A 23,047-nucleotide genomic window follows, 5' to 3' on the forward strand; every position below is an offset into this window, starting at 1 on the left:
GATACTACGGGACAATTTAGCATGGCCAGTCCACCTAACTTGAACATCTTTGTAATATGAGGAAACTGGAGCACCTGACAGAAACCCACACAAACATGGGAATATTGTGCAACCTCTACACAGTCACCCCTGGTCCCTGGAACTGTGAGGCAGCAGTGCTAATCACTACCATTGTGCTGACCATTTTGACTCAGTTAGTGACGTCAGGGTGGAAGAGACATGGAGGGAACTTGCAGATCATGGACCTTCTATGTATCTGTTGACCTTGTCCTCTCTGGTGGTCAAAGTCACAGGTTTTAAGGTGCTGTCTCCAGAGGGATAATGATTTGCTGCATTGCATCTGGTGTATGGTGCACACTGCTATCATTTGCATTAGATGGGGTGTCAATCACACAGACTGCGCTCTTTCAAGGAAGAGGGTATGCATTCCAACATATGCCTGGCTTGTGCATTGTAGACAAGTAGATAGATTTTGAAGAGTCAGGAGCTGAGTTACTTGCCAAATAATTCCCAGCATCTGAGCTGCTGTTGTAACCCCACTATTTTTATGGCTAGTCCAATTAATCAATGGTGACTGTCAATATAGGAAGTAGTTAAGCAGGTGAATTGATTAATAAATTGACTTCCCTGGGTAGAAAGAGAACTCTTGTAATGCAGTGATAGTGGAGCAGAAGTTCTGGGTTCAAGTCCCATGGTTTCCAGACATAAGAACAAGAAAAAGAACAAAGAACAGCACAGCACAGAAACAGGCCCTTTAGCCATCCAAGCCTGCACTGACACATTTCACCCTTCCATACTAAATCTGTCTTCACTGACAGGGACCGTATCCTTCAATTCCCTTCCTAATCATGTATTTATCCAGGTGTTTCTTGAATGCAGCTATTGTGTCTGCCACCATTTCCTCTGGCAGTGCACCCCAGGCACTCACCATCCTTTGTGTGAAAAACGTGCCTCTCACAACTTTTTTAAACTTCTGCCCCTGCATCTTGAATCTGTGTCCCCTAGTAATTGACCCCTCCACCCTGGGGAAAAAGCGTCATACTGTCCACTCTATCTTTGCCATTCACAATTGTATAAACTTCTGTCAGGTTGCCCCTGAACCTCCTGCGTTCCAGTGAAAACAAACCCAGTCTATCCAATCTTTCTTCATAGCTTAAAAACCTCCATACCAGGCAACATCCTAGTAAACCTTTTCTGTGCCCTCTCCAAAGCACCCACATCTTTCTGGTGGTGTGGTGACCAGAACTGTACACAACATTCCAAGTGTCGCCTAAATAAATTTCGATAAAGTTGTTGCATAACTTGCCTATCCTTCTGCTCAGTACCCATTCTGATGAAGGTAAGCATGCCTTAGGCGTTTTTTACAACATTATCTACCTATGCTGCCACCGTCAGTGATCTGTGGACCTGCACACCCAGATCCTCGCATATCAATATATCGAAACGTTCTGCCATTCAGTATATAATTTCCACCTGTACTTGTCCTTCCAAAATACATCACCTCACATTTGTCTGGATTAAACTCCATTTGCCATTTTTCAGCCCATGCCTCCATTTGATCTATATCCTGCTGTATCCTCTGAAAATCGTCCTCACTATCCGCAACTCCACCACTCTTTGTATCGTTTACAAATTTAATTAGACCAGCTACATTTTCCTCCAAATTATTTATATAGAGCACAAACAGCAGAGGTTCCAGCACTAACCCCTGGGGAACACAACTAGTCACAACCTTCCATTCCGAAAAGGATCCTTCCACTGCCACGCACTGTCTCCTGTGACTAAGCCATTTCTGTATCTATCTTGCCAGCTCACCACGATACCTTGTGACTTTGCCTTTAGCACCAGTCTGCCATTAGGGACATTGTCAAAGGCTTTACTGAAGTCCACGTAGACAACATCAACCGCTTTTCCCTCATCAACCATCTTTGTCACCTTCTCGAAAAACTCGATCAAGTTAGTGAGGCATGACCGCCCCTGCACAAAACCATGCTGTCTGTTGCAAATAAGTTCATTTCCTTCTAAATGCATATAGATCTTGTCCATGAGAATCTTGTCCAATAATTTCCCCATCACTGAAATGAGACTCTCAGGCCTGTAATTTCCTGGATTATCCCTGTTACCCTTCTTAAACAATGGGACAACATTAGCTATTCTCCAGCCCTCTGGGACCTCATCCGTGGCCAAAGAGGATGCAAAGATGTCTGTCAATGTTCCAGCTATTTGCTCCCTTGCTTCCCTCAATATTCTGGGATAGATCCCATCAGGACTTTGGGATTTATCTACCTTAATACTTTTGAAGATGCACAACACCTCTTCCTTTTTAATAGCAACTTGGCTCAGAAATTTGACACTCCCTTCCCTGAGATCATCCTCCTCCAATTCCATTTCTTTGATAAATACTGACATGAAGTATTCATTTAGGACCTCACCTACTACTTCTGACTCCACACATAGATTCCTCCTTTGTCCTTGAGTTGGCCATCACTTTCCCTGGTTACCATATTGCTTTTTATATATCTTTGAAAAGCCTTGGGATTCTCCTTAATCTTATGTACAAATACCTTTTCATAACCCCTTTTAGCCCTTCTAATTCCTTGTTTAAGTTATTTCCTTACATGCTTCAAGTTGTTCATCAGTTCTTATCCTCCTACACCTTACTTACACTTCCTTTTTTTTTGACCAAGGTCATAATATTCCTGGTCATCCAAGGTTCACATAACATGCCATACCTATCCTTCATTCTCACAGGAAAGTGCTGCACCTGAACTCTTAACAACTGCCATTTGAAATACTCCCACATGTCGGATGTGGATTTGCCCTGAAATAGCCATCTCCAATCAACATTCTCCAGTTTCTGCCTAATATTGTTGTAGTTGGCCTTCCTCCAAGGATTGCTGTTAATCCCTATCCATGAGTACCTTATTACAGTATTATGTTCAGTATTCCCGAAATGTTCCCCCACTGAAACTTCACTCAGCTGGGTGGGTTCATTTCCCAAAACCTTCCCTGGTTGAGCCCCTTCCCTGGTTGAACTGTTTATGTAGTGTGTCAAGAAACCCTCATGAATGGTCCTTGTAGATTCTGCCCCATCCAAGCCCCTACCAGAAAGTGAATCCTAGTCAATATAGGGGAAATTAAAATCACCCACCACAAATACCCTGCTATTTTTACATCTTTCCAAAATCTGTCTACATATTTTCTCCACATCTCCCACTGGCTGTTGAGCAGCCTGTAGTATACCCCAGCATTGTGACTTCATCTTTCTTAATTCCTGAGTTCTACCCATATTGCCTCACTGCACGAGTCCTCTGATGTATCCTCCCTCAGTAAGCTGTGAATACTCTTTTACTGATAATGCACTCCCTCACCCTTTTTACATCCTCTTCTATCACACCTGAAACATCTAAATCCTGGACATTCAACTGCCAGTCCTGTTCTTCTTTCAGCCATATCTCTGTAATTACAATAATGTCGTAGTTCCAAGGACTAAGCAAAGCTCTATGTTCATTTACCTTGCCTATTATACGTCTTGCATCGAAACATGCATTTCAGACCTTCTCTCCTGCTCTTCTCAGCAGTGTTTCTCTGCCTGTTCATGTTCTTAGTCATGTTTGCCTTGGTTTTTACCTCTCCCTCAATTTCTGCATCTAGTGCCCTACTCCTCTGGTTTCCATTCCCCTGCCACAGTAGTTTAAACCCTCCCCAACCACTCTAATAAGTACCCCACTCCCAAAAGACATCAGTGCCAGTGCTGCCCATCCAGTTTGTAGAGGTCCCGAGACCCCCAGAACTGGTCCCAATGTCCCACAAATATGAAACCCTGCCCCTCACACCATCTCTTCAGCCACATGTTCATTCTTCATATCCTGCTGTTTCTACTCTGACTAGCTTGTAGTACTGGTAGTAATCTTGAGATGACTCCTTTGAGGTCCTACATTTCAGCTTTCTTCATATTCTGCTTTTAGGACCTTAACCCTTTTATTATTTATGTCATTAATACTAATGTGTACCATGACCATTGGCTGTTCACCCTCCCCCTCCAGAATGCCCTGCAACCACTCCGACACATCCAGGACCCTAGCACCAGGGAGGCAACACACCATCCTGGACTCTCGTTAGCGGCCACAGAAACATGTGTCTATTCCCCTTACGATTGAATCCCCTATAAGTATAGCATTTCTATGCCTATTTCTCCCTTCCTCTGCAGCAGAGCCAACTCTGGTGCCATGTATTTGGCTGCTCCTGTTATCCCCTGAGAGGCAATCCCCCTCAAAAGTATCCAAAACGTATATGTTTTGCAGGGGAATAGCCACAGGAGATTCCTGCAGTCCTGCTTAGCCCTCCTGCTCTCCCTCGTGGTCACCCATTCCCTTCCTGCCTGTGGAGCCTGAGTCTGCGGTCTGACTACCTCCCTATACATGTTATCCACAATACTCTCTGCCTTGTGAATGCTCAACAGTGTCCCCAAACACCGCTCCAACTCCAAAATTCAGGCTTCCAGGAACTGCAGCTGGAAACACTTTTGGAACCATGCAGGGCCCGGGCACTGGAAATGTGCACGGCTTGCCACACCAAGCAAGGGGAGCAGACTACAATTTGGATCTCTTCTGCCATGTCTTACCCCTTTAACTTAACTAATCCTTACAATGTCAAATACTTTTAATACTAAATTGAAGCTTCTGATGCTCTCTGCTCCAATAACAATTTCTCAAAACTTGCCTGCTACTTACCAACAACAGTTTCCAGAAGCTGTTTAGCTCACTCTCCTTTACCCATTGGAACTCTCGCTGCCGACCTTCCACTCATAACGTTTTGTATCTACTCCCCTGAACCTCGCCGCTCCTTTTTTTTGGTTAGAGGAGGAACAAGGAATATAAACACTATAGTAGTGTAATGTTTGGGGCTAATCGTTCCTTAACAGCAGGTTCTTCCATGATACCCTTCACATCCATGCTGACTGCAAAGTCCACTCCCAGAACACAAACGAATGATGTCTCAGCACACTCCAGTTGGATGCTCTTCCTCCTGCTTATCACCAGGGATGGTCTCCCATGATAACCTTCACGCCCACGCTGACTGTGAAGTCCGCTCCCAGAACACAAACAAGCGATGTCTCAGCACCCTCTGGTTGTCGACCTGGCAGCGGCAGCAGCTCCTGCTTGCGGTTGGCCTGGAGCTGGGAACTCCTGGTTATCAATGAGGCAGTAGTGGCATGTGTCTAACATGACTAAATGGGCTGGTTAAAAATATCTATGAAGGGAAAGAAGGGGATTGGTGTCTGAATTGAATTGAATTGACTGATTTATTGTCACTTGCAATCAACGCTTCAACTGTTGCCACAATCCGGTGCCGTTTTGAATAGTTTAAGATTAAAAAGATATAATTGAAAAAGAGTCCATCTTTGTTCCACCACCTCTGCCACAAGACCTGAGCCTTGAGCCAGCTCACCAACGACATATATGTTGCTACCCTTCCTCCACCATCTCTCCGCCGCCTGCACCAGACCCACCAACTTTAGGAATCACCACTTTTTAGCAATATCTCTTTGCTGCTAGGCCCACCTTGCTGATGCTGCTACTGATGCCAGTTCCTATGCTGAACCCACATTCTCCCAACAACAGGAGTCTCCATTCCACTGCCACTGCCACCTTGCCGATAATCAGGAGTTCCCAGCTCCAAGCCTACCATAACCACGAGCTCCTGCCGCTGCCTCATTGACAACGAGGAATCCCTGCTCTGGGCCTGCCTCAGCCACAACCAGAAGCACCCAGCTCTGCTGCTGCCTCTGATGCCAGGAGACCCACTCAGGGCATATGACACTTCCATCGCTGCCTCGACAATGCCAGGAGTCCCTGCTGTGGGCCTGCTGCAAACAGGAGTTCTAGCTCCGCTGCCAGACCTGGCCGCCACTGCTGCCTCCCCAAGAGTCCTGCTTCAGCCACCCTTCTCTGAGATGTTGCTTTGCTGGTGCTGCCATCTTGAAATATTTACTGCCACCGCCACCTCCAATTGCTAGAGGAGCTTTGCTACCGCTGCCGGTTCTGAACGCCAGGAAGATGTCCTTTATGCCGCTGCCACTGCCATTTCCAATCACCAGGAAAAGTCACATCTGCTGTCGTTGCTGCATCCACCTGCTGGCTGGCTGTTGTCGTTCTGCCTATGGCCCACTTCTGCTGCTGTGCCGATGCTTCCAAATAATCCACTGCAAAAGCCTTGAAGGAAAAGAAAAATAAACAAAAAAAAACGAAAGGAAGAAAAGAAGTGGAGAAGTAAAAAGAAAAAAAGACCAAGAAAACAGATGAGCCCCGGACTCGAGTCCACACTCAACCCTGCTACTCCAGCACCATCTTGATTTCCTGGATGGAGTTGGAAAACTGAGTATTTAATAAACTCCATCCACAAAGAAAAGTTTCTCGGTTTCTATTTCCCTGACTGGCTTGGATCCAAATTGACAGTACCCCCAGAATTATGACAGTGAAGGATTCAGTGATGGCAATGATATTAATTGTTGGGGATAATGTTTACATTCTTTCTTGTTGGAGATGATCATTGCCTGCAGTTTGCTCACTTAGCAACCCAAGCCTGAATGCTCTTCAGGAGTTATTGCATATGTACATTGACTGCTTCAATATGTGAGTACTGAAATATGCTGAACGTTGTGCAGTCAATTAACATCCCTGTGTCTGACCTTATAATGGAAGCACAGTCATTAATGAAGCATCTAAAAGTTGTTGGGCTGAGGACATTATTCCACCTACTCAGGCCCCTTGTGATGCAGTAGTAGTGTCCCAACCTCTGAGCCAGAGTCCTGGGTCCCACCTGCTCCAGAGGTATGTGATAATATCACTGAACAGGTGATTAGAAAATATCTATCCCGCCTGCTCCAGGGGTGTTTAATAACATCTCTGAACAGGTGAATTAGAAAATATCTTCTAAAAGAAACTTATCTAATGAACTCCTTCAACAAAGCTCTAAGATTGAGATTATTGATTTCTAATAACCACAAACCTATTCCTTTTGTGCCAGGTATTATAGAGAGCTTTGTGCCTGATTTACATTCACTCTAGTTTTGCTAGGTTTCTGGATGGCAATCAATCAATATAACCTTGATGTCATGGGCTGTAACTGTCACTTCACCTCTGGAGTTCAACTGTTTTGTCCATGTTTGGACTGATGCTATAATAAAGTCAGGCCCTGAGTGGCCCTGGCGGAACACAAACTGGGCATCACTGAGCAAACTGTTGTTGAGCAAGTAACACTTGAAAACACTATTGATTATGCCTTCCATCCACTTTGCCGATGATTGAGCACAGACTGGGTTGTAATTCTCCAGGTTGGATTGACCTTGCTTTTTGTGGAGAGCACAAGCCTAGGCAATTTTCCACACTGTCGTGTAGATGCCAGTGTAAATGCTGCAATGGAACAGCTTAGTTAAGAGCACAGCTAGTACTGGAGCTCAAGTTTTCAGTATTACCTTTGCATTGTTGTTAGAGTCCATAGCCTTTGCATTATTCAGTGCCTTCAGACATTTCTTGATCTCTCATGAAGTGAATTGCACTGTATGGAGATGTTTGGGTCCTTAAGAGAAGGTTGAGATGCATATTCGCTTAGAACTTCTAACTGAAGATGTTGAAAATGATTCAGCCTTGCTGTTTAAATTAAAAGAAGAGTCTCAACAGACTTGGAACATTAACCCTGTTTCCATCTTCACAGATCTGCCCAGACCTGCTGAGTTTCACCAACATCCTCTGTATTTGTTTGCCTTTGAGGTTCTGGGCTACTCCATCGTGGAGGATGAGGAATTTGCAGAGTCCACTTCTTTGGTGTCAATTTATTAATTATTCTCTAACATTCATGACTGGATGTTGCAGCACTACAGATCCATTACAGGCTGATCTTTCACTCTAGAATTCCATAGCTCTGATTATCAGATTTGGCTTCTGCAGTTCTGTGTTGTAACTTTATAACGTTGACTGCTCATTTTTGGATATGCCTATTGTCTGTTCAAGCTATCATACTGCATGCTGTTTTGCCTCTCCATTGAACCAGAGTTGATCTTTTGGCTTGGTGGTAATATTAGTTTGTGAGATGTATTGGGCTATGAGGTTACAGATTGTGGTTGAATGTCAGTGGAAATTTTCTCACGGATTAACAAACTAAGCAATCGCATAACCAAAAAAAGGGTCAAAGCAGTACAATCCCACCATATTCAATGGTGGTGGACACTTCGGTGACAGCCATGACTAAGTTGATAGCACTGTCATCTCTGAGTCAGAAGGTTGTGGGTTCATTTACTACTCAAGAGTTTAGCTTAACAGTTAAGTGTGGCAATCTGGTGCAGTACAGGATGTGTGCTGCAGTGTTCCAAGTTTTGGTTTTCAGATAAGATGCTAGGTCCTCTCTCAGGTGGATGTGAAGATCTCATGGAAGTATGGCTACCCTTGTGTTCTGACTAATATTTGTTGACAGAATCACATCACTCCTGCGATACAGAAGGAGGAAGGTTCAGCCCATTGTGCCTGCACCAGCTCTCCAAATGAGCATCATTACTTTGAGTCAATTTCTTGCTTGCTTCCCATACCCTTGCACACTATTTCTATTCAAATTCAATCTAAAGCTCTCTTGAATGCCTCAATTAAACCTTCCTCCACCACACTTCTAGGCAGTGTACCTATACCCTAATTACTTGCTGTGAAAAATATTTTTCTCACAATGTCCTCCTTTTGCACAGCAATATAAATCTGTGCCCTGTCATCTTCATCCTTTTACATGTGGGAACGACTTTTCCCTATCTACTCTCTCCAGCCCACTCATGGTTTTGAAAACATTAATCAAATCTTGTCACAACCACTTTCTGTCCAAGGAGAACAGTCCCAATTTATTCAATCTATCCTCATAATTGAAATTTCTCATTCCTAGAGCACTTCTTATAAATCACTTCTGCACCCACTCCAATGCATCAATATGGCACCAAAAACTTTGTCATATTCCAGCTGAGACTTCACCTCCTTGCTGTTGTACTATATCCCTGTTATTAAAGTAGAGGGTACTGTACGCTTTACTTATTGCTCTCTCCACTTGTCCTGCCACTTTCAATGATCTGTGCACACATACACTCCGTTTCCTTTGCTCCTGTACCCTCTCTTTTATATTGGCTTTTGATGTTCTTCTTACCAATGTGGATCACCTCGCTTTGCTGCCTTGAATCTGATCTGCCACCTTTCTGCACACTCCATCAATTTGCCCATGTGCTTTTAGCATTCTGCGCTGTTCCCTTCCTAATTCTTCCAAGTTTTGTGTCACCTGCAAACTTTGAAATGATCCCCTGCACACCAAGATCCAGATCATTAATATTGATCTGTGATTGATGCTAGTGTGGCATCAATGAGCCCTATCAAAACTGGAATAAATGGGTATCAGGGGGCAAACTCTCTGCTGGTTGGACCCATACCTAGCACATAGGAGGATGGTTGTGGTTGTTGGAGGTCAGTAATTTCAGCTCCAAGACATTTCTGCAGGAGTACGTCAGGGTAGTGTCCTAAGCCGTCTTTAGCTGCTTCATTAATGGTCTTCCCTCCATCGTAAGATTAGGAGTGAAGATGTTCGCCGATGATTGCACAATGTTCAGTACCATTTGCGACTTCTCAGACACTAAAGCTATCCATGTTTAAATGCAACAAGACCTGGACAGTATCTCAGCTTGAGCTGGCAAATGGCAAATATCATTTGCACCACATAAAGGCTAGGCAATGTTCAACTCTAATAAAAAGACTATCTAACCACGGCCCTTGACATTTAATGACATTACCATCACTGAATTCCTCCAGAATCAAAATCCTTGGGATTACCATTGACCAGAAAATCAACTGTATAAATACAGTGGCTACAAGAACAGGCCAGAGATTAGGAATACCGCAGCAAATAATTCACCTCCTGACTCCCCAAAGCCTGTTGATTGTGGATAAGGCACAAATCAGGGTGTGATGGAATGCTGCCCGCTTACTTAGGTGAGTCCAACTCCAACAATACTCAAGAAGTTTAACACAACCCAGGACAAAGCAGCCCACTTGATGGGCATGACATCCACAAACATCAATTTCCTATACCAACGATGCTGAGTAGCAGTAGTGTGTACTATCTACAGGTTGCACTGCAGAAATTCTGCAAATATCCTTATACAGCACCTTCCAAACCAACAGCCACTTCCATCTAGAAGGACATCAGATATGTAGGATACGGCAGATATGCAGGATACAGCAGATATGCAATCTCACTTCTAAGCCACTCATTATCCTGACTTAGAAATGTATTGCCATTCTTTCACTGTTGCTGGGTTAACGTCCTGGAATTCCCTCCTTAAGTGCTTTGGGAGTCATGTGCGCATGGGCTGCAGTGGTTCACAAAAGCAGCTCACCACTGCTTTCTCAAGAGCAACTAGTGATGGACAATAAATGCTGGCCAGCCAGTGATGCCCACGATCCATGTGTCAATAAAAAACATTTGATGGGGATCTCTGAATTTAGTAAGAGGAGGGGCAGAAAGGTCAGTGATAGGTGTTAGGAAATTGATGAGAATGAGGGTAAATCCACAGGATCTGATAAACTAGATTCAAGAGTACTTAATGGCTTAATAGCATAGAAAATCATATATCCAAATATGCTGATGAATCATAGTTAGGCAGCATTGAAAGTGTGGACGATAGTACAAAAATTAAAAATTTCATGTCATTATTTACCACGGGGAGAAAAAAAAGCTAGGCAACTCAGGAAATAAATAGTTATGTCTTGAAAAGAATCCACTTTACAGAAAAGGAAGTATTAGACGTCTTAAAATGCTTAGAAGTGGATAAATCCCTAGGACCTGATCAAGTGCAGCCCAGGACATCATGGGAAGTTAGGGAAGAAATTACGGGGCCCCTAGTAGAAGTATTTATATCATCCACAGCCACGGGTGAGGTGCTGGAAGACTGGAGGGTGGCTAATGTTGTGCCATAATTTAAGAAAGGCTGCAAGGACAAGCCAGGGAACTATAGACTGGTGAGCCTAACATCAGTTGTTGGAGGGGAATCTGAGAGACAGGATTTTCATGCATTTGAAAAGGCAAGTTCTGATTAGGGATAGTCAGCATAGCTTTGTGTGTGGGAAATCCTGTCTCACACACTTAATTGGGTTTTTTGAAGAAGTGACCAAGAAGATAGATGAAGGCAGAATGATGGACATTGTCTACGTGGACTTTAGCAAGGCCTTCAACAAGGTTTTGCGTTGTAGACTAGTTAGTAAGGTTAGATCATACAGAATCCGGGGAAAACTCGCCAATTAATTTAAAATTGATTTGACGGTAGGAAACAGAGGGTAGTGGTAGAGGGTTGTTTTTTTGGACTGGAGACCTGTGCTGCAAAGATCAGTGCTGGGTACACTACTGTTTGTTATTTAAATAAACAATTTGGATGCGAATATAGGAGGCATGGCTAGTGCGTTTGCGAATGACACCAAGATTGGTTGTCAAGTGGACAGTGAAGAAGGTTAGAGATAACAAGGTGTAGAGCTGGATGAACACAGCAGGCCAAGCAGCATCAGAGGAGCAGGAAGGCTGATGTTTCGGGCCTAGACCCTTCTTCAGAAAGTGAAGAAGGTTAACTAAGATCAGTAGGTCAAGGAATGGCAGGTGGAGTTTAATTCAGATAAAGGTGAGGTGTTTTATTATGGAAAGACAAACCAAACAGGATTTGCACAGATAATGGTAGGGCCTTGGGGAGTGTTGGCGAACAGACACACCCCTGGGTGCGGGTACATAGCTTCTTGAAAGTGGCGTCACGGGTAGACTGGGTGGTGAAGAATGTGTTTGGAACACTTGCCTTCGTTGGTCGGAGCATTGAGTACAGAAGTTGGGATATCATATTACAGGTGTACAGGACAGTGGTAAGGCCATACTTGGTGTACTGTATGCAATTCTGATCACCCTGCTATAGGAAAGATGTTATTAAACTGGAAAGGGTGCAAAATAGTTTGACAAGGATGTTGCTAGGACTGGAGAGTTTGAGTTATAAAGAGAAGCTAGATAGGCTGTGACTTTTATTCCATGGAGCAAAGGAGCTTGAGGGGTGACCTTGTAGAGATTTATAAAATCATGAGGGGCTTGGATAAAGTGAAGAGCCAAAGTCTTTTCCCCAAGGTGTGGGTGTCCAAAAGTAGGGGGCATAGGTTTAAGATGAGAGGGGAAAGATTTTAAAGGATTAAAAAAGATTTAAAACTTTTTCCACACAGAGATGGTGCAAAAATGGAAAGAACTGCCAGAGGAAGTGATAGAGGCTGGTACGATTATAACATTTAAAAGAGATCTGGACAGTTATCTGGATTAGAAAGGTTTAGAGGAATATGGGCCAAATGCCAGCAAATGGGACTAATTCAGTTTAGGGAACCTCATGCAGAGGATAGTGAGTATATGGAATGAGCTGCCAGAGGAGGTGGTAAAGGCAATTACAACATTTTTAAAGGCTTTTGGATGGATATATGATTCAGTAGTATTTAGAAGGATATGGGCCAAATACAGGCAATTGGGACTAGATTAATTTAGGATCTGGTTTGCATGGACAAGTTGAACCGAAAATTCATTTCATCCTTGTACGTCTCTATGACTATAAGTGTGAAGTTATCCATTTTGGACTGAGAAAGTATACATCAGGGTGTACTTCCTTGAGGGATGAAGTTAAATTCCATGGCTGTCCAAAGAGACTTGGGATTCAGGTACATAGATCTTTAAAATGTCACGAACAGGTGCAGAAAATAATCAAGGCAACTAATGGAATGCTGGCCTTTATCTCTAGAACTGGAGTATAAGGATGCAGAAGTTATGCTGCAGATTTATAGAACCTTGATTGGATCCCTTTGGAGGACTGTGAACTAATCTGGACACCACACCTTAGGAAAGATATATTGGGAAAAGTATAATGTAGGTTTACAAGAACAATTCCTGGATGTAAGGGATTAGGGTATGAGCACAGATTGTACAAATTAGGCTTGTTTTCTGTAGAATTCAGTAGATTAAGGTAATTTGATCAAAGTCTTCAAGGTATTAACAGGAAAAGACAGTGTAGGTAAAGATAAACTATTTCTACTTGTTGGAAATCTTAGAACTAGGGGATATGGTCTAAAACTTGGGGTCAGACCATTCAGGAGAGATGTTGGATGCATGTCTACACACATTAGTAATGTTTTAAACTCTCTTCCACAAATGACAGTTGACACTAAATCAGTTGTTAAGTTTAGATCCAGGATAAATAAATGCTTAATAAGCAAAGTATTAAGCCAAAGGCAGGTATATGGAGTTAGGACACAGGTCACCCATGATATCATTGAATGGTGGAACAGGCTTGCAGAGTTGAGTGGCTTACTTCTGTTCCTATGTTTCTATGCAAAGGACGTCGTCGTAGAAAAGGTGGATACATTAGCGGTCATCTTCCAAGATTCTATAGACTCTATTACAGTTCCTGTAGATTGGTGGTTACTTAATGTGACCCCTCTATTTAAGAATGGAAATAGGAAGAATAAGCTTTTAAAGACCAGTCAGGCCGGCATTGATTGTGGGGTAAATAATAGAATCAATTACGTAGGGTTTAATAGTAGAGCGCTTGGAAAACAATGATTGGATTGGACTGAGTCAGCGTGGATTTACCAAAGAGAAATCATGTTTAACAAATCTACTGGAATTTTTTGAGGACTAGTAGAGTTGATGGGGTGGGGGGGAGCCAGTGGATGTGGTTTATTTTGACTTTCAGAAGGCTTTTGACAAAGTCAAACATAAGGAATTATTGTATCAAATCAAAGTGTGTGGTATTGGGCATAATGTATTGAGATGGATAGAAAGCTGGTTGGCAGACAAAAACATTGAGTAGGAATAAATGGATCTTTTGCCAAATGGCAATCACTCATGGAGTATTCCAGGGACCAATGCTAGGACTCCAGCTGTTTACAACATATATTAATGGTTTAATGAATAAATTAATTATCTGAATTCCTATTATCTCAATTACTGTAAATTGAGAGAGGGGAATGTGCTACGAGTCTTTAGTGTCCTCATACACCAGTTGCTGAAGATGAGCATGCAGGCTCAGCAGGCAGTCTAGAAGTCAAACAATATGTTGACCTTTATTGTAAAAGGATTTGAGTACAAGAGCAGGGCTGTCTTGCTGCGATTGTACAGGGTCTTTGTGAGACCACACCATGAAATATTGTGTGCAGTTTTTGTCTCCTTATCTGAGGAAGGTTCTTGCTATTGAGGTAGTGCAGCAAATGTTTACCAGACTGAATCCTGGGACGGGAGGGCTGATAGCTGAGGAGACTTCCAATCGGTTAAGATTATATTCGCTTCACCCAAAGAGTGGTGAGCCTGTGGAATTCATTACCACGGGAAGTAGTTGATGCCAAAATATTGAATGTATTCAAGAGGCAACTAAATATAGCACTTGGGGTGAATGGGATCAAAGGTAATGGAGAGAAAGCAGGATTAGGCTATTGAGTTGGGCATTCAGCTATGGTCATGAAGAATGGCAGAGCAGGCTCAAAGGACCGCATGGCCTCCTCCTGCTCCTGTCTTCTATGTTTCTATGGCATTCAGAAGAATTATGCGGGGTGGTGGATCTCATTGAAATCTATTAAATTCTGACAGGTCTAGAAAGGGTATTTGGAGGAAGGATGTTTTTAGATGGCCAAGGAGTCGAGAACCAGGGATCACAGTCTAACGAAATGGTGTAAACTATTTTGGATTAAGATGAGGAGAAATCTTTTTGCCCAGAGAGTGACATGGCTTGTGGAATTCTCTGCCACAGAAGGCATTTGAGGCCAAAACATTGTATCATTTCAAGAAGATATTAGATGTAGCACTTGGAGCTAAAGGAATCAAAAGGAAATGGGAGAAAAACGGGAACAGACTTTTGAGTTGGATTACGGGAGGCTCCAAGTTATACAATCAAATATATACCAGTGCTAATTTTGCAGATTGTGGTCCATGACAGGGCCCAGATATTAATTCAAGCTTCTCATATAAATTTTGAGTTTGACACTTTAGTTCTATTGATTACAGTGTTAGGATTTTAAATGTTCAGTTTGTCATCTTATTACACAAGTGTTACGTTCAAAGTCTCACTGTATATACACCAGATAAGTTTTGTATCTTGCATGATATCACAGCTATGTAGGAAATTGTTTCATAATATGATTTATATTAGAAATTGTGTAGAACATAGTCCTCACATTGATTAAAAGGATTGAGAACAATGTTTTCTACTTCTGGGGTAAATGTCTCTTACAGTGACTCAATCTTGACTGTAATACTTAAAAACATTATTCTGTGTGTTTGTTCCCGGCAGGGGGTGAGCCAATTTGGATTCCTTATACATTCAAGTTTGAACCTTCTTCAAGTGAATGCACAGGAAAACAATATGTGAAGCGTACTTGGTACCGCAAATTTGTGGGTGTGATACTCTGCAACTCATTGCGGTACAAAATCTTCCTGTCTGAAGGCTTAAGAGGTAAGTGGCCAACAAACATACGCAATTCTGTCATGTAGCCAGTTATGCTTTCTGCATCCTCATGCACTTGTGCATTTAGATAAAGTTGGCATGTTGCATAAATGGGTACAAATATAAATAATAATTTGCCTACAGACTCATGCATGAATGCACACATATGAAAGTGTAAATACAAGTATATATATGTGTGGACATACAGATGTCTACGTATACATCACTCATACATGTTCATCAGAATCATAAAATGCTTACAGAATAGAACAAAGAACAAAGAAAATTTGCAGCACAGGAACAGGCCCTTCGGCCCTCCAAGCCTACGCCGTTCCAGATCCTCTACCTAAACCTGTCGCCTATTTTCCAAGGATCTGTATCCCTCTGCTCCCTGCCCATTCATGTATCTGTCTAGATACATCTTAAATGAAGCTATCGTGCCCGCCTCTACCACCTCCGCTGGCAATGCATTCCAGGCACCCACCACCCTCTGCGTAAAGAACTTTCCACGCATATCTCCCTTAAACGTTTCCCCCTCGCCTTGAAATCGTGACCCCGAGTAAGTGAGTCCCCCACTCTGGGAAAAAGCTTCTTGCTATCCACCCTGTCTATACCTCTCATGATTTTGTAGACCTCAATCAGGTCCCCCCTCAACCTCCGTCTTTCTAATGTAAATAATCCTAAGCTACTCAACCTCTCTTCATAGCTAGCGCCCTCCATACCAGGCAACATCCTGGTGAACTTCCTCTGCACCCTCTCCAAAGCATCCATATCCTTTTGGTAATGTGGCGACCAGAACTATATGCAGTATTCCAAATGTGGTCGAACCAAAGTCCTATACAACTGTAACATGACCTGCCAACTCTTGTACTCAATACCCCATCCAATGAATGAAAGCATGCCATATGCCTTCTTGACCACTCTATCGACCTGCGTTGCCACCTTCAAGGTACAGTGGACCTGAACACCCAGATCTCTCTGTGCATCAATTTTCCCCAGGGCTTTTCCATTTACCGTATAGTTCGCTCTTGAATTGGATCTTCCAAAGTGCATCACCTCGCATTTGCCTGGATTGAACTCCATCTGGCATTTCTCCGCCCAACTCTCCAATCTATCTATATTCTGCTGCATTCTCCGACAGTCCCCTTCACTATCTGCTACTCCACCAATCTTAGTGTCATCTGCAAACTTGATAATCAGACCATCTATACCTTGCTCCAGATCATTTATGTATATCACAAATGACAGTGGTCCCAACATGGATCCCTGTGGAACACCACTGGTCACAGTTCTCCATTTTGAGAAACTCCCTTCCACTACAACCCTCTGTCTCCTGTTGCCCAGTCAGTTCTCTATCCATCTAGCTAGTACACCCTGGACCCTATGCGACTTCACTTTCTCCATCAGCCTACCATGGGGAACCTTATCAAACACCTTACTGAAGTCCATGTACATGACATCCACAGCTCTTCCCTCATCTATCAACTTTGTCACTTCCTCAAAGAATCCTATCAAGTTGGTAAGACATGACCTTCCCTGCACAAAACCATGCTGCCTATCACTAATAAGCCCATTTTCTTCCAAATGTAAATAGATCCTATCCCTCAGTATCTTCTCCAGCAGCTTCCCCACCACTGACGTCAGGCCCACCGGTCCATAATTACCTGGATTATCTTTGCTACCCTTCTTAAACAAGGGGACAACATTAGCAATTCTCCAGTCCTCCGGAACCTCACCCGTGCTCAAGGATGCTGCAAAGATATCTGTTAAGGCCCCAGCTATTTCCTCTCTCGCTTCCCTCAGTAACCTGGGATAGATCCCATCCAGACTTGGGGACTTGTCCACCCTAATGCCTTTTAGAATACCCAACACTTCCCCCTCCTTATGCTGACTTGACCTAGAGTAATCAAACATCTATCCCTAACCTCAACATCCGTCATGTCCCTCTCCTCGGTGAATACCGACGCAAAGTACTTATTAAGAATCTCACTCATTTTCTCTGACTCCTCGCATAACTTCCCTCCTTTGACCTTGAGTGGGCCAACCCTTTCTCTAGTTACCCTCTTGCTTCTTATGTACGAATAAAAGGCTTTGGGATTTTCCTTAACCCTGTTTGCCAAAGATATTTCATGACCCCTTTTAGCCCTCTTAATTCCTCGTTTCAGATCGGTCCTACTTTCCCAATATTCTTCCAAAGCTTCGTCTGTTTTCAGTCGCCCTGACCATATGTATGCTTCCTTTTTCCTCTTTGCTAGTCTCACAATTTCACCTGTCATCCATGGTTCCTTAATATTGCCCTTTCTATCCCTCATTTTCACAGGGACGTGTCTGTCCTGCACTCAAATCAACCTCTCTTTGAAAGCCTCCCACATATCAAATGTGGATTTACCCTCAAACAGCTGCTCCCAATCCACAGTCCCCAGGTCCTGCCGAATTTTGCTATAGTTGGCCTTTCCCCCAATTTAGCACTCTTCCTATAGGACTTGTCCATGAGTATTCTAAAACTTACAGAATTGTGATCACTATTCCCAAAGTAATCCCCTACTGAAACTTCAACCACCTGGCCAGGCTGATTCCCCAACACCAGGTCCAGTATGGCCCCTTCCCGAGTTGGACTGTTTACATACTGCTCGAGAAAACCCTCTTGGATGCTCCTTACAAGTTCTGCTCCAACTAAACCCCTAATACTAAGTGAATCCCAGTCAATGTTAGGAAAATTAAAATCTCCCATCACCACCACCCTGTTGCTCCTACGTCTTTCCATAATCCGTCTAAATATTTGTACCTCTATGTCACGCTCGCTGTTGGGAGGCCTGTAGTACAGGCCTAACATTGTTTCTGCACCCTTCCTATTTCTGAGCTCCGCCCATGTTGCTGTCCTGCTCGAGTCCTCCACAGTGCTCTCCTTCAGCACAGCTGTGATATCTTCTTTGACCAGTAATGCAATTCCTCCACCCCTTTTACCTCTCTCTCTATCCTGCCTGAAGCATCTATATCCTGGGATATTTAGTTGCCAATCTTGCCCTTCCCTCAACCAAGTCTCAGTAATAACAATAACATCATACTCCCAGGTACTAATCCAAGCCCTAATTTCATCTGCCTTACCTACCACATTTCTCGCATTAAAACAAATGCACCTCAGACCACCTGTCCCTTTGCGTTCATCATCTGCTCTGTGCCTACTCTCCCCCTTATTCACACTGACTTCATTATCTAGTTCCTTACAGACTTTAGTTACTACCTACTTACTGTCCACTAACCTCCTCATTTGGTTCCCATCCCCCTGCCACGTTAGTTTAAACCCTGCCCAACAGCGTTAGCTAGACTAAGTACGTTTGCCCCGTTGTATCTGTGCCAGCTCCACGTAAAAGCACCCTGGCTGGTCCCTTTTTAATCTGTCTCCATTTTTTTATTCGTGTCGCTCTTCAAATTTTCTCTCTTCAGATAAATCTCAAATTATTTAGAAAGCACAATTAATTCTGCCTCCACCACACACTCAACATGCACATAACCTAACTATTTGCAACATTTTTTTTGCCCATTCGCCTTAAATCTGTGTCCACTGATTCTTGCCAAAGGGAACAATTTCTGCTTATCTTTTTTATCCAGACCCCACATAATTTTAAATATGTTTGTCAAATCCCTTCTAAATCTTCTCCAAGAATAGCCTAGGTGCTTCAATTTATCCACATAGCTGAAGTGTCTCATTCCTCAAGACATTGTCAATAATCGTCTCTACGTCATCTCATAACCTTCCTAAAGCTTGGTGCCCAAGATTTCAGGATGTTTCCCTCCCTCCGATTCCATCTCCCAGTTTGAAGTCAAAGTTCCATTCTTTCAAAACACTTACATAGATAATGGGTGTACAGGCCTTCAGAAAACTCCCAGAGGTCATGAGCTAACAAAGTGTGGAGCTGGAGGAACACAGCAGGCCAGAGGCAGCATCATAGGAGCAGGAAAGTTGATGTTTTGGGTCAGGACCCTTAAGGTTTGTGACATTAACCTCTATCTTGTCTTGATCCCTGGTTTAGAAATGCTGATACGTTTGGGAAAAATAAAAGATGTAACTGTAGTTTTAAAGGAGTTCTACACCATACAAAAAAATACAAGTTTATTAAGATCTCTAATTTCTGACATGTAGGGGTGACCCACCAAAGCTAGAAAATTAACATTAAAATGTAAATAGGAAATTCAAGATGCTTTTTTAACCTGAGAATGATGAGCATGTGATAGTACCGCAAAGTAAATACCATATATGAATTTGATAAACACACCAAATAAACACATGAGAGAGTGGATATCCTGATAGGTTAGATGAAGAAATATGTTCTCCTGTGAAACAGAATCATTGGCAAAGATCAATTGAACCAAATAACCCATTTCCATTCTGTAGACTCCTAATTTTATTAGAAGGTAACTAAAGTCATGAAGTGCAACAAAATCTTCTTGAGTTCAAGTAAATAAATAGAAACATTTACATAGCAGAGGGAGAAATAAATGAGTAATCAAAGTTTCATTACAACTGAAAGATTAATAACCCTGAACATTTCATCTAATTTAGGAAAACGTGTCCTTTTGCCTCTTCCTGTTGGCATCATGTTTGTCTTTTTCTCTCTTGGGATTCTTATGTTGTAATAAATGATCGGAGTTTCCTGCTGGAATTCTTCTGTTCATGCACTACCAGATAGTGCAGATTCTGCCAGACTTCACAGCTGCATTTGGAAAGGCAAACTTAAAGGAGCTGTAAGGAAATGGAGAGTTACATGAAGGAATGAGGAATATATGGCTGAATATGCATGGCCCCATATCTTTTTGAGCTGAATCTGATTGATATAGATTATCGTCATAGCCACATACAGAAAGGAGCCTGGCGCTACATATGTCAGTGATTTTTTTTAATGCATCCATTGTACTTGCATCCGACTGCCAGGTTTCCCAACCAATTGAAATGAGTGGTCACCATGATGATTTGTATCAACCTATTTCAGTTCAGCAATAAACGGGGCCTTGAGAGGATCAGAGCTGAAGTATGGTATTGACCTCCAGACAGAGCCTGAAGCTACAGAAAACAAGATTTAACATTGAAGGCTACAACATGATCCCAGCAATCATTCTGAGCAGGACGCTGTGGGCTGCAAGAGCCACAGGAGATCCTGTTTCCTGCAAGTGGAAGAAGGAGCTGCATTCAAAAAGAAGGCGGCATTGTTGGAAGTGACTTGGTAGGTCAGCAGCAGGAGTGTGGTGCCATGCTCCTGGATACAGTACAGAAGAAAAAAATCAATGGCCTGTTCCGGATAACAAAGGTTAGTGGCATCAACTCCATCATCATGCTGCTGTTCCTAAAGCTTCAGCTGAATTCCTGATACAAACTCATCTCGTAGGTGCACCTGATCTCTCTTCACATTCCCATCTCATCATTCGTCACTATCTGTAATGGAATGTCACACTTATCTCTGAAAATAACCTTTCACAAATATTCCCCTTTCATTCTCTGAAAGCATTCAATGTGCTGTATTTAGAAGCCTTCTCTCTCTCCTTTTAAGTAAGCACAGAACACGGGGAAGAGGTAATGAATTAGTTCCAACCATGTCTACTTTGACAACTGCAGGGGAAGCAGTTTTGGAGAAAAGCTAGGTCTGGCATTCCTGCATATTTGACTTGAAAAAATTAGGTCTCCCAGCCACCTGGAAAAGAACTATTATACTTAGAAACCAGTTAATATAATGATAACCTAGCAGCATCTTAACCATGTCAGTTCTGACTGGTCTTTCATCTCACAGGTTCTTTGGATATTCCTCAGGAGAAGGTGCAGAAGGAGGAAAAGACTCCTCATACTCAAAGCACCATTCTGATTCCAGAACTGATATACAACATCGGGATATCACATGATTTTTCTCAAATCTCAAATGACCAGAAGCACATGGTGGAGACAGATAGCAGTGAATAGACCCGTCAGAAGTTGACGACTTTTCAAGATTTGTTCAGCTGGACTCAAATGCTGAACCTTGGAGACTATCAAATTATAAGGAAATTCTAAAACTGCAACACAAAATACTTAAAGTTTTGTCAGCCTTTGACATTGCACTGCACGTAATTGTGAAGTCCACCTCCAACATGAGTGCCTGCTGTTTGAGACCTTTAAATTGATGTGTGTTCCACCTGTGAGGAACACCAGAACCAAAAGGCATCTGTTTGCATGCTGGCTTTCACTGCTGGCCTGCACATTCAAAATACTACCTTGATGAAAACCATTCAATGCCTCACTAAAGTGCAACAAACTGCCCTCTAGCTGTTGACTAATGTGGAAGTGTGGGTGAACCATGAGAGGGAAGATGCAGAAAGGGGTAATGGAAGTGGGCATGCAGATGCATGTGGATCCCAGATACCAAGGCACAGATGGACTATCTGCTAAAAGCAACTGAACAGAATCCCTCATGCCCTGTTGAAGTGACGGGGTTAGAACGACATAGAAATGGTAAAAAAACAGAATGAATGAAAGATTAGTAGTTCTACAAAGGTATTCAGCACCTAGCAAGAGGTTACATTTCTGTTTCATCTCATCCATCATAAAATTTATTTTACCTTTCCTTTTCAGATCTTGCCCATTCTTCCTGCTGCTGACAAATAACCTTCTATCTTGTAAAACGTGGAAGGAAAAACGTTAGATGCAAACAGTAAATGTGCATGAAAGACATGCGTCAAATATGGGTTTATTTCATGCTGGAGCCTGGGTGGCTACCCAGTGTGTTCAGAATGTATATGTGAAATGTTTCCACAATCACAATTTAAATGAGGCGTGCCTGAATCCATACGTTCTGGGTATTGCTAACAGTGATGAGTGTGACTGCTAGTGGCCTCAGATCAATACATTCTTCCTCCAAAAGATGCGCTGTGATCACATCTTCCTGTCCTAGGCTCTGGTTCTTGCTGCTATGCAGTGCACTGTAGACCACATAAGTTCTGATACTCTGATAATGGAAAAGTGCCCCAGAACTGTCCAAGCTTCATTCGGTATTCCAATTGCTTGTTCTAAAATGGCTCAACTGGTAATGGAACTTTTGTCATATCTTATTTGGGTGTTAGTGTTTACGCTTCACGCTGGTGTTATCAGCCACATTTTTATCCAGGAACCCTTGTTTCCAGTGAGTCATTTGCTGACTCTGCTTCAAGATATGACTATCTCAGGGAGGCTTGACTTGACTTGCTGGATGGAAGTATTGTGGCATTTCCCTGGGAATCTTGCACAGATATTTATAATCTATTAGTGGTTTGCTGAAGAGGTGAACGTTGATGATAAAGACCTGCAAATGCCTAGATTAAGATTCTTGAGTAGATTTGTAGCTCAGGTTGTGGATGCTGTGGTTGGTTCACTCGCCGAGCTGGTTCGTTAGTTTGCAGGCGTTTCATTACCCTGCTGGGTAACGTCATCAGTGCAGCCTCCGATGAAGCGCTGTTGTGTTTTCCTACCTGGTATTTAAACTCTGGGATCTATAGGTAATCAAATCCAAATTTCCGGTTTTCCTTCAC

At 42.8% G+C, this 23,047-nt stretch overlaps 1 protein-coding gene across 2 annotated transcripts in view; it reads left to right on the plus strand.

The window, feature by feature from the left end:
- fndc1 (fibronectin type III domain containing 1) overlaps positions 1–23,047 on the plus strand; it is a 289,356-nt gene that overhangs the window by 258,746 nt on the left and 7,563 nt on the right. For both annotated transcript variants that reach the window (XM_048601414.1, XM_048601415.1), the window contains one exon: positions 15,368–15,529. In XM_048601414.1, coding sequence (XP_048457371.1) covers positions 15,368–15,529 — 162 coding nt within the window. The remainder of the gene's footprint in view (positions 1–15,367; positions 15,530–23,047) is intronic.

Source organism: Rhincodon typus, chromosome 9 (genome assembly GCF_021869965.1).
Source record: "Rhincodon typus isolate 14 chromosome 9, sRhiTyp1.1, whole genome shotgun sequence".
NCBI classification, from domain to species: Eukaryota; Metazoa; Chordata; class Chondrichthyes; order Orectolobiformes; family Rhincodontidae; genus Rhincodon; species Rhincodon typus.